A 15,987-nucleotide genomic window follows, 5' to 3' on the forward strand; every position below is an offset into this window, starting at 1 on the left:
CCCCTTAACTCAGACTATTGGAGCCTCTGGCGGTCTGCTCCACCGTGTCTGTGATGCCGGGTGTCTGGGGATTCCAGATTTGGGGGCTGAACCTTGCACACTCAGCGCTGTTTGGACTGAGGAAGCAGCAGCTCAGCTGGAGAGGGAGGCAGGGGCTTGGGTGCTGCCAGGGGCGGGAGCAGGAGAGCGAGGGTGAATGAAGGACTGGGAAGAGACCAGTGCAACATGCAGTGCTAGCAATTTATTGTGACAGATTTGGCCCGTGGGGCCATTAGTGTCCCCCACCCTCTCACCCACCCTGCTCTTCCGTCCCCTCTTCCTGCTCCGTGCCGGAAGGGGTCTACATGGGCACACAGTTGTGCTTCAGAAGGCGGGAGGAGTTCTCCCAGGGAACCACCAGGACCTCAAAGTCACAGTGCAGCTTCTGCAGAGAGAATTCAGGGAGAGAGAGTGGGTGAGCTAGGCCCTGGTCCTGCCTCCTCTCAACTCTGCCCGCTGCTCCAAGTGAGACAGGCAGTCACCGGCGACGTGCATGGCGTCAGGCAGCCCAGACTAGATCCCAGATCTTTCTAGTCAACTCCCTCACAACAGAGGGAAACCCCAGTCTTCTCCTTTCTGCACCCCACCCTCGCGGGGCCGGGGGGGGGGGGGGGGGGGCTGAGTCATCCAAAAGGCAGGGACAGGTTTGGCCGGATCAGTTCAGGCTGGACAACCTGAGGGCCGTGGATGCTGGGGCAGGGTTGGGGGTGCAGGGTTATTACCTCCTGCTCCCCATCTGCAGCCAGAGGGCAGGTGGTGAGGTCTACGTGGTCTCCAAACACCGCAGTCTTCCGGCAGGCTGTGCTCCCCATCTCCAGGGTCAGGTAGTACTTGATCCCAGCCACCAGCTGGGGAGGAAAGGCAGGGCCAGGTCAGGGGTGCCAGGAGCCAAGCCTGGATGGAACCTCTCCCCGGTCTCCTTATCTCCCTTTCCCTCCCAACTGGACACATTCAGCTCGCTGGCTGGGGACTCAGGCCTGGGGCTGGGGCACCCTGATGGAATCCCTGGGGAGAGGGACAGAGGGATGCAGGAGGATGAGACCCCAGTGCACACTCCTGAAGGCCACTGGCCCACCCCCCACTCCAGGCCCGGGGTGGGGGGCTAGTGGGGCTGGGAAGGTGGCTGTGCAAGTTCAGCTTAAAATGTGGATGTTTTGCGCATCCTGGGCTTGGGGCATGCATTCAATTGTTAGAAATAAATTGTATTGAAAGATCCCCATGACTAGGTGCCCCCATAACCTGGGGCAGGCAGTGCCTCCCCCGCCAGTCCCCTGGCCCCTGGCTGCCGGGTCGCACCTGGCTCTGTGCCTTGATGATGTTGGTGTCTCTGAAGTAGTAGAGGCTGTTGCTGCCCATGTTGTAGCTGGCCACGGCCGCCTGTGCCGCCTTCTGCACCTGCGGGTCGCTGGGCAACAGGTCCTGAAGGCCTCCGACCAGGTGCTCTGGGGGCCGGGCGCGGGCGTCGCGGGGCAGCGCCAGCAGGCAGAGCGCGAGCAGGGCCAGGCCCATCGCCAGAGGGAGGCTTGGACGCGCCATGGTCGTCGGTGCCTGAGCGCTCGGGGCGCGCGGCTTTTAAGGGCTCTGCGGAGGGCCCGGCCCGGCCCCGCCCCGCCCCGCGCCCCCGCGGCCCGGGAGGGATCGCTGGGTCGGGCGGGGCCGCCAGGCCGCCTTCCCAGGGCCTTGAGCCCAACAAGGCCGAGGGGGCAGCACACCTGGGCGCCAGGAAGCTGCTTCGCCCCAGCACACGCCCAGCCTGTCTGCGGGGGCAGTGACAGTCCCCGACCACAAGCGCTGCCATTCAGGCGGTTCCCGGACGCCCACCTGGGAGGAAATGCCAACCACAGCTAGGACGACCCTTACGGGCCCCACGGCCCCTAGCTGTGTCACCTGGGAAAAGTTACTCAAACTCCTCCTGCCTCAGGGTCCCCCTCTGTAAAGTGCGCTGGGAGGATCCGGCACATACAGCGCCCAAGGAGGCCGGTGCAGTGTAAAGCAGGTGACTGGGAGACACCGCGGCTGAGCTGGTTTAATCCACCCAAGCCCCGTGGGACTGACTTATGTCCCCACAGTAACAGAGGAGGCAGGCTGCCACCCCAAGGACACCTGCAGTGGTATCGATGGTGACGGGGGGGCAGCTGAGCCCTGTCTAACCTAGAACTGTTTCCAGACCAGACTAGATGCGAAGGACAGTAACCGGCCAGGAAGGCCGTGACATGCCAACCCTGCCATTTCCTGACTGGGTGGGGGGCAAGTGCCTCCACCTCCCAGGGCCTCGCTGCCTTCATCCAAGGAACGGCCCCTGCCTGGGGCACCCCTGGTACCGGGCTTGTGTCCGCGGTACCAGCAGGATGGGTCACTACGACTCTGGGGGCTAATGTGATCCCTGACACACGGAAGACAGCACTGAAGCAGTTGCCACGGAAGAAGCTGGCACTTGGTTGGGATCCTTTCTCTGTAGAGTTCTGTGCGGTTTTTTGTTTTGTTTATTTATGCATACAAGAACTGGGGTGCAGGTCAGAGGCGTGGGTGGTGAGAGGATTCACCAGAGACAGAGTGGGGAGCAGAACAGGCAGACGACCAAAATACACTGCTGAGGGGAGCAGCGGGGAGACAGGAGAGGTCTGCTGCGTCCTGTGGGTCAGCTCCCTGGCCGGGGATTGAACTGGTGCTGCAGTGGCTGCCGATAGCCCCATAGTGCTGAGACTTAACCCCTGCGCCACCAGGGAGGCCCCTCTGTGCGTTTGTATAATCTCCGGTTGCTGGGGGAGGTGGTGCTTCTTACCATCAGGAGATCTTGTCAGTGCTTAGGGGCCTCCGAGGACCTTAACTCGCGCCTGGAAGTAGTGGTTGGCGGGACCGACAGTGCGTAGTAAGTGGCAGCCATGGGTGTGATGAATACTGTCGGTAGCTCCCCCATTCGCTGCCCCCTGTAATTCTCAGGCTGGGGAAGGCAGCCATTCCTCCAGGGCGACCAGGACCAGAGTGTGGTCACTGCCCAGTTGTGCTGTTACCCACCCCCTCAGCCCAGCTGTGAAAAACAACTTGGGATTCCAAGGAACAGTCATGTTTGTTGTGGGCTCCGGTGTCGGTCTTAAAGGGACAGACCCATTTACAGGAGAGCTGGCGGGAGCCTGGCTTCATGATGAGCCAAGACAGGCAGGAGCCTGACCCGAGAGAACCCGGGCGGGCAGAGCAAGCGACCAGGACAGCAGCTGCGGGGAGAGGCAGGGGACCAAGAGCCTCCCCTGCTCTCCCTGTCAGGTCTGCTCACCTGGAGCTCAGCCATGGCCACGGGTGCCTCCACCAGCTTCCTGCAAAACTAGCCAAGATGGAGCGTCCACCTCGACCAGGCCAACGGGCCCCCAGCTCAGTTTGCTCTACTCGGCACTCCTCTGTGCAGAGATCCACAACCTAAACACCTTCCGGACACCTTCCCCGCACTGGTCTATTCTGGGGTAGGAAGAATCATTTTTTTTTATATAGCAACAAAGTTAATCAGAGAGGTCAGGACACTCATCTGAGGTCACACGACTACCAGGCGTGTCTGGGTGACAAGGGTGATGGGGAAGGGACATGAACAACTCCCAGGCTCTGACAGGCACCAGGGATTCCACACGTGTTCTCTCAAAACAGCACAGCAGCAGAACAATTCCGACCTCCTTTTACAAGAAGGAAATGGGAGACTGGAGGGGAAGGGTCAGAGGTGAGCCCAGGGCGGCACCCATTTGCCAGCTTCCTGGGGAGTCTGGACTGCTCCACGGATGAGAGGTCTGCTGTACGGGGGCGTGACCCCAGGGGTGGGAAAAATCCCAGGTCTTACCTGGGCCTGGACCCAACCTGTCCAGACCCTTTGACTCCCAGGAGGCCACCAGACACCCTCCAGTTCTGCCGTGACCCAGACATCCCAGCCCAGGTTGCTCATGGCACCCCTTTGCCCCACGCTGGCTCATCTTGCTGACCAGGGTGCCCCTGACATCCCCTCACCTGGGATTCAGGCCACCCAGGGCCTTCGTGCTGTCCCCAGATGCCCCGTCCCCTGGGGGTCTGCTCCCTTTGCCCTGTCATAGCGTCCTGGGGGAGACGTGGCGAGGAAAGCTGGGGTCCTGTGGGAGTGAGCTCCCCTCCGTGGTGCACTCACCTAGCGCAGCTCGCAGAGGAGCAGCCTGAGGCAAAGTGACGAAGTGACACACAAGTAGAGGAGGAAGCGCAGTAGGTAAACAGCAGACTGACCCGGCCAGCTCTTCTAGACCAGCGCTGCTCTGCCGGGCTGCCCAGAGACCTGGGTCTCCTCGGGGAGGACAGAGTGGGAGCAGCACACAGCCCCGACCTGCACCGTGAACCTTTCACACCATTCAGGCGGCCTCCGGGGCAGGGTGGGGACGTGCGACCCGGGCTTGGGTGCTCCCAAAGCCTCCCCCTCTTCCTTCCCAGGGGCTGCAGTGCTCCTTCAGGACCCCTGATCACACTGGTTGGGGGTCAAGCTCTGCTGGGGGCCCTGGGGAAGGGATACCTGGGCCCATCCTTGCTGCCTTCCAGGCCCAGCTGTGCCTCAGGCCAGCCCTGACCTCTTGGGCACCATGGGCTGACTTAGACACATCCTGCCCCTCCCACCCAGATGCTTTCTCCAACATTCCGGGCCTTGGTCCTTTTTGTCCCGCAGGTAGAGTTGGGACGGGACCTTTCAGAGGACACTTGCCTCAAAGTACTTTGTACATGCCCTTTGTGTCCTGCTGCCTTTGGACTGATATGGAATTCAAGTGGGATCCTTGATACGTGAGGGAGCCAGAAAAAGGGCTCAGGCCTGCCAGCCTACCCTGGGCACAGCCTGAGCTCTGGGAGGGAAGTGATAAAGCAGGTGCCAGCTTCCTTAGAATCCAGCCTGGGGATGAGGCAAGGAAGAGCCCACAAGAGGAAGCAGACGGGCAGCCAGCGTGTCCCACAGGCTTTCACCAGGTGGGGCCCAGTGCCAGTTGCAGGAAGCAAACCAGGCAACCGATGTGGGCAGGAGCCCTGGCAGGGCATCTGGAGGAGTCTCCACTACCTGAGAGTGCCAGCAACTACCTGGCAGCATCAAGGCCTGAGGTGGGGCAAGCCATGGCCCGCTGAGCCCCCCTTAAAGTCTCTGCACAAGGGTTTAGGCTAGGGCCCCGCAAGGGACCCCGGACCTGTCCAGGAAAACATCAGAAATGCAGGGCCTCCCTGGTGGCGCAGGGGTTAAGTCTCAGCACTATGAAGCTGTCCGCAGCCACTGCAGCACGAGTTCCATCCCCAGCCAGGGAGCTACCCACATGGTACAGCAGACCTCTCCTGTCTCCCTGCTGTCCCCTCAGCAGTGGATTGCAGTAGATCCACCTGTCTCTGCTCCCCACCCTGTCTCTGGTGAATCCTCTCACATCCCTCTCCCTGCACCCTAGCTCTTGTATGCATAAATAAATAAGACTTAAAAAAAAAAAGACATGCAGAGTGGCTTGACCCTCCAGGGGTCAAGTGCTAACAGTCCCAGGAAGTGGCTGTCACACAAGCTGGGACCCCACTGTGGCATCTGGACGCACTTGTCGGGGGTCACTCGGGACCTAGCCTGGCGCTGAAACCTCATGCCTACTTATGAGATCATGGTTCTGGCTCATCCCGATTTCGTGTGCCTGGGTCTTTCCTTCTGGTTTCCCGCTTATCCTCCTGCTGTCGTGAGATGGAGCGGAGACTAAGTGATACGCACGGACACCTGGTCAGCCAGGCAGTCAGCGGGCCACACCCGACAGAGACGGAAACTGCTGCCTCGTCCCAAGGCCATCACTGCTGGCTTCTTGGCTGTCTTTACAGTAAAAACCCTCTAATGTGTTATTTTTCTTTCCATCTTGGTTTACTCCCTAGGTAGGGAGGAACCGACTCGCTCATGTTACAAGGATGGTGCAATCGCATGTTCGCCGCTTGGGTCCTTTGTTCCCTGTGGCTAGAGGCAGCGACTTCCCTAAGCAGAGGGGCTCAGCCCTGATGCTCAAAGCCATGGCAGCTCCCGAGGGGAGGCCCTGCAGGTATGCAGTGTCCTGGGGCTGCAGTGGACTGCTGGGCCACTGGGTGGGCCTTCAGCTATACTAGATACGCCCAACTGTTTCCCCTGGGTGTTTACATCCACCTGTCCTCCCTCCTCCAGGTGGGTGACCAACTCCTCCCGTTGTTCCACTTCCTCAATACCTGGTATTGTCTGACTTTCAGATTTCTGCCAATCTGTGAGTGTACAATGGTACCTCACTTGCATTTCTGATGACTAATATGACGGGGTGCCTCTGCACAGGCTTGGTCAGCAGGTGGCCATCCCTCACCTGGCTGCCAAGTGGGCCGTTCATTTTCCTGCCTTTTCCTGACTAGGTTCTACCTGTGCACCACACAGCCCTGGGCCATGTCTGTCAGAAATCCCCTTCCCAGCCCGTGTTAATTGGCCAGACGAGCCGGTAGCTACTAACTGACTTGAATTTGTCAACTTTTCTTAACTTCTCCCTATGCCGAGATTACAAAAACCTCCTCATATTGTCCCAAGTTGTGTATTTAGCATGTCACTGTCCTCACTGCGAGTCCTGGCGGGAAGGGCCTACAGAACATGAGCCCCTCGGCACCACTGTGCTGGGGGCAGGAGAGCCACGCCAGGCGAGCACCTACTCAGCTTGCCTCTCACCCTTCCAATTACCTCATTCTCCAAGTGGGGAAACTAAGGCTCAGAGAGGTCAAGAGACATGACCAAGGAACACAGTCCTCCCAGCTACTCTGGTTTCGAGTCACGTTTTGAGGCCAGTCTGGCTACTTCCTACCAGCAAGTTCACAGATAAATCACTCAGCCTCTCTGAGCCCCTGCTGTCCTCACCTGTAAAAAAACAAAAGTACTCGTTATTGTAGAAGAAAAAAATGTTAGCAAAGGGGGGCCTCCCTGGTGGCGCAGGGGTTAAGACGCAGCACTATGAAGCTACCCGCAGCCACGGCCAGGGAGCAACCCACATGGCGCAGCAAACCTCTCCTGTCTTGTCTGCTGCCCCCCTCAGCAGTGTATTTCAGTCGATCTGCCTGTTCTGCTCCCCACACTGTCTCTGGTAAATCCTCTCACCCCCATACCTCTGGCCTGTACCCCAGTTCTTGCGTGCATAAATAAAGAAATGGTATCAAAGGTATTGGAGGTGGCCTGGTTGATAGCAAATGTTCCAGAGAACAGGGAAACAACATAACAAAGGTGCAACTCACGCAAGTCCTCCAGCTTTCCACCTGCCTGAGATAGCAGGATAATGGCAGGAGCTCTGCCCCTCCCTTCCCAGGGCCAGGAGGGCACATGCCGATAAGCAGGTGAACTCTCACCCACGTCCAGCCCGCCCTCTTCCTGGTACTCAGACTCCCACTGATTTTCCACCAGGTGCTGCCAGCCCAGCTGCTGACCCAGCGGGCATCCGGAACACCAGGAACGGATCAACCCACGCTGTCTCCCACATTCCTTAGGGATTGAGACATTCCAAGACACCTGCCCGAGGCCTACATGGCTAGGGTGGCTGCCCTTCAGGGTGGGGAGGAAGCACGAGTTTCGATCCGCACTGATAAGGAGTGGGCCAGACCCGGTCGGTCCCTGGGAAAGCGCGCGCTCCCGGCCCACCTGCTGCTCAGCGCACAAAGCCCAGTCACAAAGGCCACTGACTTTATTGATCTAAAAAACTTTACAAAGACAGTGACTGCTCTGCCAGAAAAAGAGAACCACTTGAAACAGACCAAAGGTGGGAGTGGGGGTGAGAGAAGGGGCCAGGATTCACTCAAAAAAGCTGGTCATGGTGGACGTGACACTGGCAGGGGAAGGAGGAGGGAGATGCATGCAAGAGCAAGAGTCCCCAAAAAGTTACAAGGGTGACGGGAGAGAACTCCCAAAAGACCCTGGAGTACATTGGAGGTGAGTATGGAAACAGCAATCTTTTCCTTTGTGAAGGGTGGGAGGAGTCCCCACTCAGCCGCAAACTTTGGAGACTCAAGGTGGGAGCTGGGGATTGGGGGCCCCCCAGAGGGCATCACAAGAAGGCGTCGCACCACTCTCGAAGGCAACCAAAGCAGTCCCGGGACTGCTTGGCGTTGGCACCACATGTGTCCTTCAGCCATTCCCGGAAGAGGTCTTCGTCTTTCTTTAGCACCAGAAACTGGCCAAGGACCACGTAGGCCTGCAAAACAAGCAAAGCAAAGGGCATGCTGCTCTGGGGAGTGGACACAAAGGCCACGAAGTGGCCTGCGAAGCACAAAAGCTCAGGAGACAAGGCAGGCTCTGGTTAGCTCTCCACATCACCTCACCGCTGCCCACCCCACCGGGCAGCCTCCTCTCCTCACTCCCAAAATGCCAGGAAGTACCGCAGCCCTCCCCGGCCCTCCCCTGGTGCACACGGGAGGTCCACACCTTGTCAAAGCCCCTTTCCTCCAGCTTCTTGCCCAGGACTTCTCCAATCCCGGCCAGGCTCCCCACTGGCTTTTCCCCCATGGGCTCTGCCACGAAGTCCCGGTGCTTTTGGGAGGTGGTCATCTTGCTCCGGCTTGATCTGGGAATCCCAACAAAAGGAAGATTAGGGCTGAACACCCAGCCCCTCCCCAGGGCCCACGCGCAAGCTCCTCTTCACAACAGTCTAAACCAGCCTTTCTAGCAGTTTCCTGCTTTCCCCTAATTTCACCGATGAGAGCTGAGGTCCAAAGTGTCTCTCCCCCACTAGCAAAAGAAATCTCTTCCACTCCCCGCGAGAAATGGACTTTGGACCAGCCCAGGGGAACACTATCCTGCCCGAACAGGCGCCGCGCGCGGCAGTGGGAAGTCCCCGAGCCGGCAGCCGCGGCCCGCCCCGAAGCTGTCACTCCCTCCGTGACCTTGGCTGAGCAGGGAAGCCGCCGACTCTGCCTGGAACGGCTCCCTGGCCCGAAAATCAAATAAAGGGTCTCTCCGTCCCATTCGCCCCTACAGCCCGCCCACCGAGCCCGGGCACAGGCTGCAGCGCGCCCACCCCACGGCCCCGCCCGGACGCCGCCCAGGCCCCGCCCGCCCCGGCCCCGCCCCGGCCCCGCCCGCCCCGGCCCCGCCCACCCCAGCCCCGCCCCGGCCCCGCCCCTCCACGCGCGCCGAGCCCCGCGCCCCGCCCCCGCCCCCGGCCAGGCGCTCTCAAAGGGCGCATCCTCAGACCAGCCACGCGCTGCGGCCCCTCTGCTCCCCTCCTTCCCGAGCCACCTCCGGCCTCCGGCCCGGGTCCTGCTCCGCAGCTCGCGCTCACCGGCAACTCCGGTTCGTGTAACGGCTCCTCCCGCCAGCCGGCTGCTCCCGCCGATACCTCAACCCACTAGAACTTTCTTCAGCTTCCGCTTCCGGGTCACCACAAGAGCCGCCTTAAAAAATTCAAATTGGGCATTTCTAGCCACTTAGAACCATAGAGATGCGGCGCCCGGACCTCCACGTCGCCCTTCGCGGGTGCTGCTTCCCGATCGCTGCGCGGGGAACCGGGCGGCCTCCGATGGTCTCGGTCCTCGGCAGCATTTCCGGCCTCGGGAAGCCCAGGCCCGGAGGGGAAAACTTCATTTGCCGGCTGCCGGGCGCCCGGAACTCAAGCACTCGGCCTTAACCGCCCTGGCGGTGGGAAGAATTAGAGAGACGGACGAGCAGGGGCGGGTGGCCGGAAGGCTTCGAGACGGCGCCGGAAGCAGGGCTCGGGCCGGGGCCGCCTGGTCCTTTTCCCAGCAGGTTTGTGGGAATCGGGCGGGGACGGACGCCCCGGAGACGCGCGTCCAGGCCTCTTGACTGAGTTGCGCAGTGAGTCGTGGGCAAGCGGCTCTCAGCGTCGAGCCTGGGGAGCTGGGTCGTCCTGGCAGCGCCCGTGGGAGACGACGGCCTCAGAGTAAGTGCGGGTCCTTCTCCGATGGGCCGGGGGGCGGCAGGGACGGCAGCTGCCGCGGACACCCGGAGTTTCCTCTGGGAACCCTCTGCCTGGGTGCTGCCGGTCTTTCCCTCGTTGGGACTTAAGTCAGAAGTGTAGCCGATGCCGCCTGAACCACAGCGCTGGTCTCCGTGCCGTGCGGTTGTGCTGCGGTTGGGACGTATGATTGTGTCGAGGAAGAGAGTGTGTCTCACTCCCTCCCCAGCGACTGCCAGGACGGTGCTTTCTCTAGAACTCTGTTTCGTTTTTAGGATTCCACCAGCACTTGGGATTAACGTGTTTTTTATGTGCCGTGCACTGCCAGGTGCTTTGCTTACATTATCTCTTTCTCACGACGCCTCTCTGAGCTGGCTGTTGTTTTCCTGAGGCCTAGAGAAGCTGACCAGCTAAGAAATAGCTACGGAAAGGTTTCAGGCGATTAGATGTCAAGTGTTAGGGTACAGATTGAGGGGCCCTCTGGGGCCCCCAAGCTTGAACTCACAAAAAGTACAAACAAAGATAACAGCTGCCATTGTCAGCACCCCACCTGTCTCTCACCCACGCGTCTCTTTCAAGTGTACACGTTTCTCCTTCCCTTGTCTCCTTCTGTGTTCACCAAGTCCCTCGTGCAGGTCGACAGCAGAGAAGCAGAGGAACCCATCTCCATGTGTGTCTTCCTTGAGTCCCCCTACCTTCCCTATTACAAAGCTTCACCTGGGCGCTCAGCTCCACCCCTTACTAGGTGGGGCAGAGAACTTGGAACCTCCCTTTTTTTTTTTTTTTTAATGTTTATTTATTTATTTATACAAGCACTGGGTACAGTCAGAAGCATGGGAGGGTGAGAGAATTCACCAGAGCCAGAGCGGGGAGCAGAGCAGGGCAGGCAGAAGGACTGAAGTACACTGCTGAGGGGAACAGCAGGCGGCAGGAGAGGTCTGCACACCATGTGGGACCCTCCTCCGGTGGCCAGGGAGCAGCCGGGGATCAAACCCGCGCTGCAGAGGCTGCGGGCAGCTTCGCAACCCAGCGTTCAACCGCTGTGCCACCAGGGAGGCCTGGAACCTCCCCTTTTTATGGAGATGCCTCTGTTGTAAAAGCCCAGATTCTTAACCTGGACACTGTTACTCCTCAGTAAGAGGCCTTGGAAACAGACCTGGAGGCTCAGCCTATATCCTCTAAGAAACCTGAGGAGGAATCAGCTGCCCCTGCATCCCTCACAGCCCTGGGACACGGCCCAGCATGTCTCAGGCCACCAAGAGAAAGCATGTGGTGAAAGAGGTGCTGGGGGAGCACATGGTGCCCTCTGACCAGCAACAGATTGTGAGGGTGAGTGGCATCGGGCACAAGCGGCTCTGCTCCCCACCCCCACCCTCCATACCCATTGGGCCCCTGGGGTGGGGTAGGGCACAGTGCAGCCGAGGAGTATTTGAGCTGGCTGACAGGTTGACTGGGTCTTGGTGTCTACTGGACCAGGTACTCAGGACCCCAGGGAACAATCTGCATGAGGTGGAGACAGCCCAGGGGCAGCGCTTCCTGGTGAGCATGCCCTCCAAGTACCGAAAGAACATCTGGATCAAGAGAGGTGAGAGAGGCAGCCCTTCAGGAGACAAACTGTTTCCTGCGTCCTTGGCTTTCCTGGGGCGTTCAGCGCTGATGGTGCCTTTTCTGTCTCCAGGGGACTTTCTCATCGTTGACCCTATTGAAGAAGGAGAGAAGGTGAAGGCTGAGATCTCCTTTGTGCTCTGCAAGGACCATGTGCGCTCTCTGCAGAAGGATGGGCTCTGGTAGGGGATCCCCGTCATTGTTGGCTGCCTGGCTTCTATGGGGGTTGACCTGAATTGGAGACAGGAAACTCATTGTGCCCTGGAGAGGGACAACTGGGAAACAGCTGTTGGACTGGTGATCTTGCCATGCTTTCTCACCCAGGCTCTTCTCTTGGCACAGGCCTGAGGCCTTCTCCGAGGTGGCTGAGAAACACAACAGCAACAGGAACAGGTGAGGATTAAGCGCTGGGCCCGGGGAAGTAGAAAGTAGGGATTCAGGCTTTGGTGAATTCAGCCTCTTTTCTCCCTGCAGAGGGTCTCAGGTGAGAGGCCTCAGTGGGTGGTATTTGTGATTATGAATATGGCTTGAAAACATGCTCTGGGTTGAAGCCTGGCTTTGCCATTTAAAAACAGTAACTCTGAGCAGGTTGCTTCATCTCTTAATCTCGTAAATGGGCACTTCATGAGGATTCAAGGAAGTAAAAAGGATTAACACCAGTAAGTTTGCTTGTTTGTATCTGGCGCCGACTGTGGCTCCATTGAATTTCTTGGTGGTAATACAATCATGAAACCTGTGGCTTTAGCAAATTTTTGAGATTAGCGGTGGGGGTGTAGTCTCCAGCCTGTTTTCTCTGACCAGCTTCGCCCCCATTTGCTCTGCCTCTTTCCTGTCAGAATTGCTGGTTCTTACTGCTTGGCCATATGCGCCTCCTGTCTGGGGGTTTCTTTGGTGGCAGATCTTGAGTGCCAGGTTAACACTTTCCTTCCCACGCCCCTACAGACAGACTCAGCCGGAACTCCCAGCCGAGCCCCAGTCCTCAGGAGAAGAGTCCAGCTCTGAAGACGATTCTGACCTGTTTGTTAACACCAACCGCAGACAGTATCAGGAGAGTGAGGAGGAGAGCGAAGAGGAGGAGGCAGCCTGAGACCCTGGACCCCACTTCTGTTGCTCAGAGACTAGTCCTTGGCTCCTCTGAGCTTGGACATTCCCAGGGTGCTCTGCCGTTCTTCCCCCCCGGATGGGGACAAGGCAGGGCGCCTGCTGAACTGACCTGACCTAGGAGAATTAAACCCCTGGTGGGTGGTGACTAGTGCTGGTGTCGCGTGACTCTCTGGAGGGAGGAGGGACTCGTGCTGACGTTTAATCCTGCTCCTTGGTGGAGACCTCGCGGGCAGCTAGACCGAAGAGGAGGAAGCAGGGGCTGGCTGGAAGCTCTCCTGGGTTCTCTGTGCTGGACACTGAGGAAGTGCCGGGCCCGTGCTGTGCCTCCTTGCATGCATTTAACACCTGGGCGCAGTCTCGGTTCGTTGCTGCTTGTCACCGACACTGAGTCAGGATCACAGTGCAGGCCCTAGCACACCCCTTCCTCTAGGAGACACTCAGGGAGACTTTCATAGCACCTCAGAGGCTGCCTTCCAGCCGCCTGGGACACAGCAGTACCGGCCCCCAGGCTGCTGTTCACATTCCCTGCTGGGTGGCTCTCAGGCCATCGGCCCTTTACAAACCGCATCTTCCCGCCTCTTGAAGTGGTTACCTCGGGTGGACGCTCCCTCTTCGTTGCTGGCATTGACCCAGCCACTGCTCGTGAAGAGTTTGCCTTCTGGCTTGGGCTGTTCTTCCCCTGTCCTCACACTTTTCTTTTGGGGAAAATGTTTCTTTGTTTACGTGGCATTATCTACCTCCTGTGAATGAGCCGTGGCGCCTGTTCTCGCATCCCCATCACCACCTCCTCTTCCAGACCTGCCGCCTACGTCCCTAACCACTGCTGCTCCCTGACTTTGCTAGAAATTGTGGCACCTTTGGGATTTAACTATCTGACCTATAGCCTGGCTTTCTTGCTTACTTGCTCAGCTATCCCTCTGCAAACTTTTTCTCTTCAGCCTCCAACCCAGCCTTCCCACGTACACTGTCCGCCTTTTAACACTTCCCTGTGCAGCCTCCCTTCCACTGTTCACACCCCTCACCCCGCCTCCCCCATGCTAGTCACCTGGTAAAGGCCTTATGCTGGGCCGGGCCGATCACCCCCTCTGCCAGTGCCCACGTAGCAGAGAAAACAGTCAGCCTGGCCCACCAGTTTTACCTCAGACCCCTAACTGCAGACCTGGCACGATCTGCTCTCGGGGGTTATATTTCAGAACTGCTCTCTTGTCTACAGGTTCTCTTGCCCTGCTAGTCACCACAGCCCCTAGGTCACGAATAGTAGCCGCTGTGGGGAACCCTTACCTGCCCCTCTTTACCAATCCAACAGATCTGCTCATGGGGCTGCCTGTCTTACTGTAATCCAGTGGGACTTAGAGCTTGCTTGTGTTTTTGGAGCCTGTGTCTCCTCCTGTTTCAGAGCTTTAACAAATTTCTGTTACCATCCTCTATTGAAGGTGTTAGCCTCACATCTACTGTAGACTCCCCGTCTGCAACCAGAGAATCTGTCACTGAACTCCACATCCTCCTAGCTACCAATTCCTTTATCTCATTCACTTTCATGTTTTTTCAGTAAGCTTTATATACATATATGTGTATATATTTAAAATTATACATACAAAAATAAACTTGAGATGAATTAAAGAAACCTCTGTATATCTTTAACTCATCCTGTTTATTTTGTATAGGAGATAGCTAATTTTTCCTAAAAGGGTAGCCTTACTGAATGAATCTTTTCTCAGTGTTTTAAAATATCTTTTAAAAAATAAACTAGATTTCTGCATATCTATGGATCTTTTTGAATATCGAATGTCTGGTCTATCCCATTGACCTGTGTATATCATGTTTTATGGCATGACTGACAGCTCAGCACCTCACCTCTTCTTTGAAAAAACAATTTTTAAAGACTTACTTCTTTATGCATTCAAGAACTGGGGTACAGGCCAGAGGTGGGGGGGGGTGATAGGATTCACCAGAGATAGAGTGGGGAACAGAACAGGCAGACTGAGTGAAATCCACTGCTGAGGGGAGCAGCGGACGAGGCAGGAGAGGTCTGCTGCGCCATGTGGGTTGCTCCCTGGCTGGCCAGGAATGGAACCCACAATGCAGAGGCTGTGGACAGCTTCACAGCAGGCGCTCAACCCCCTGTGCCACCAGGGAGGCCCTACATTTGCTTTTTTAACCTTTTCATGAGATGCCTTCTTTATTGTTTTCAGTAAGTGGACTTTTGTTCAGGTCAGTAACTTAGAAGAACGCCCTACATCTAGATTTGCGCGGTAGTTGCTGCATGCCTGGGTTTGGGTTAAAGAGTTATAGCAAAAATAGCTGAAATCGGGCCTCCCCGGTGGCGCAGCGGTTGAGCGCTGGGTTGCGAAACTGCGCGCGCCCTCTGCGGCGCCGGTTCGATCCCCGGCTGCTCCCCGGCCACCGGAGGAGGGTCCCACATGGCGTGCAGACCTCTCCTGCCGCTCGCTGCTCCCCTCAGCAGTGTACTTCGGTCCTTCTGCCTGCTCTGCTCCCCGCTCTGGCTCTGGTGAATTCTCTCACCCTCCCGCGCTTCTGACTGTACCCAGTGCATGTATAAACAAACAAACAAACCAGCAAACGAATAAATAAAGCATGCCTCTATAATAAAAAAAAAAAAAAAAAAAAAAATAGCTGAAATCACTCCTAATTGCATCTCCAGGCGACGAGCACTTAACTAGGCTCAGCACAGGACACGGGGCCCCACGATGGGGGCAGGCTGCTTTGATCACCTGGCTAAAGGGGAAAGTTCTAGGTCATTTCCCTATGAAGGTACAATTTCTCCCTTTTAGCTGCGGAATCTGTGGGACAACTTTACCTGCGAAGGCTGCAGGTCCCCTCGCCGCAGCTCCGTGATCATTTGCATCGAGTTTGGTTTTACTGAGCGTGTGAGAAGCACGTAGGATGTGTAGGATGTATGGAGAGAGCACCGGCGTCCCTGCGCTCGCACAGGTCTGCGAGAAGCACCTCGTCCCTGTGGACTGCCCTAGACCAGCTGAGGGCGGAAAGCTGTGTTTAGCTCCTGGCTCCTCGTCCAGGCACATTTGCAGACGCTACCAGCAGGGGTCACAGCAAGCACATCCAACGGGCAAGGCAGCAACTAGCCAGGGGGCAGCGCCCCAGCCCCTCGTCCCAGGGAGGACTCCTGTGGGGCCACGGCAGAGCGAGTTCCCCGTGCCCAGAAAAGTCACTTCCCAAGGCGTTCACAGGAACCCCTCCCCCCAGCATATACAAACTAATATGGTCTCTCGCAGCACCTGGAGGGGTGGGGAGCAGCCCTGCAGCCCTGGCCTTTTGTGCTTCAGAGGACCCAGACCCGGGGCAGGGGGCTCACCCCTGCGGT

General features: G+C 57.8%; 3 protein-coding genes across 4 annotated transcripts; 1 reads left to right on the forward strand and 2 right to left on the reverse strand.

The window, feature by feature from the left end:
- Positions 1–318: 318 nt before the first annotated feature.
- On the reverse strand, positions 319–1,575 carry CST6 (cystatin E/M; the record flags this gene model as incomplete). The annotated part of the gene is made up of 3 exons (XM_084247100.1): positions 319–424; positions 762–887; positions 1,336–1,575. 3 exons carry the CDS (start codon positions 1,573–1,575, stop codon positions 341–343), a joined length of 450 nt encoding a protein of 149 aa, XP_084103226.1. The 3' UTR covers positions 319–340.
- Positions 1,576–7,691: 6,116 nt separating this feature from the next.
- On the reverse strand, positions 7,692–9,359 carry BANF1 (barrier to autointegration nuclear assembly factor 1). 2 transcript variants are annotated; one of them, XM_084245668.1, is made up of 3 exons: positions 9,303–9,359; positions 8,447–8,585; positions 7,692–8,216 (listed from the first exon to the last, which is right to left on the reverse strand). In XM_084245668.1, the coding sequence occupies exons 2-3, from the start codon at positions 8,567–8,569 to the stop codon at positions 8,070–8,072; spliced, it is 270 nt and encodes an 89-aa protein (XP_084101794.1). In that variant the 5' UTR covers positions 8,570–8,585; positions 9,303–9,359; the 3' UTR covers positions 7,692–8,069. The 2 variants fall into 2 exon arrangements, with proteins under 2 accessions (XP_084101794.1, XP_084101795.1); XM_084245669.1 differs by having other exon boundaries at positions 9,260–9,338.
- Positions 9,360–11,177: 1,818 nt separating this feature from the next.
- On the forward strand, positions 11,178–12,627 carry EIF1AD (eukaryotic translation initiation factor 1A domain containing; the record flags this gene model as incomplete). The annotated part of the gene is made up of 5 exons (XM_084244365.1): positions 11,178–11,264; positions 11,412–11,520; positions 11,614–11,722; positions 11,883–11,933; positions 12,483–12,627. 5 exons carry the CDS (start codon positions 11,178–11,180, stop codon positions 12,625–12,627), a joined length of 501 nt encoding a protein of 166 aa, XP_084100491.1.
- Positions 12,628–15,987: the final 3,360 nt, after the last annotated feature.

Source organism: Talpa europaea (assembly GCF_964194135.1).
Source record: "Talpa europaea genome assembly, chromosome: 1".
Classification (NCBI taxonomy): domain Eukaryota; kingdom Metazoa; phylum Chordata; class Mammalia; order Eulipotyphla; family Talpidae; genus Talpa; species Talpa europaea.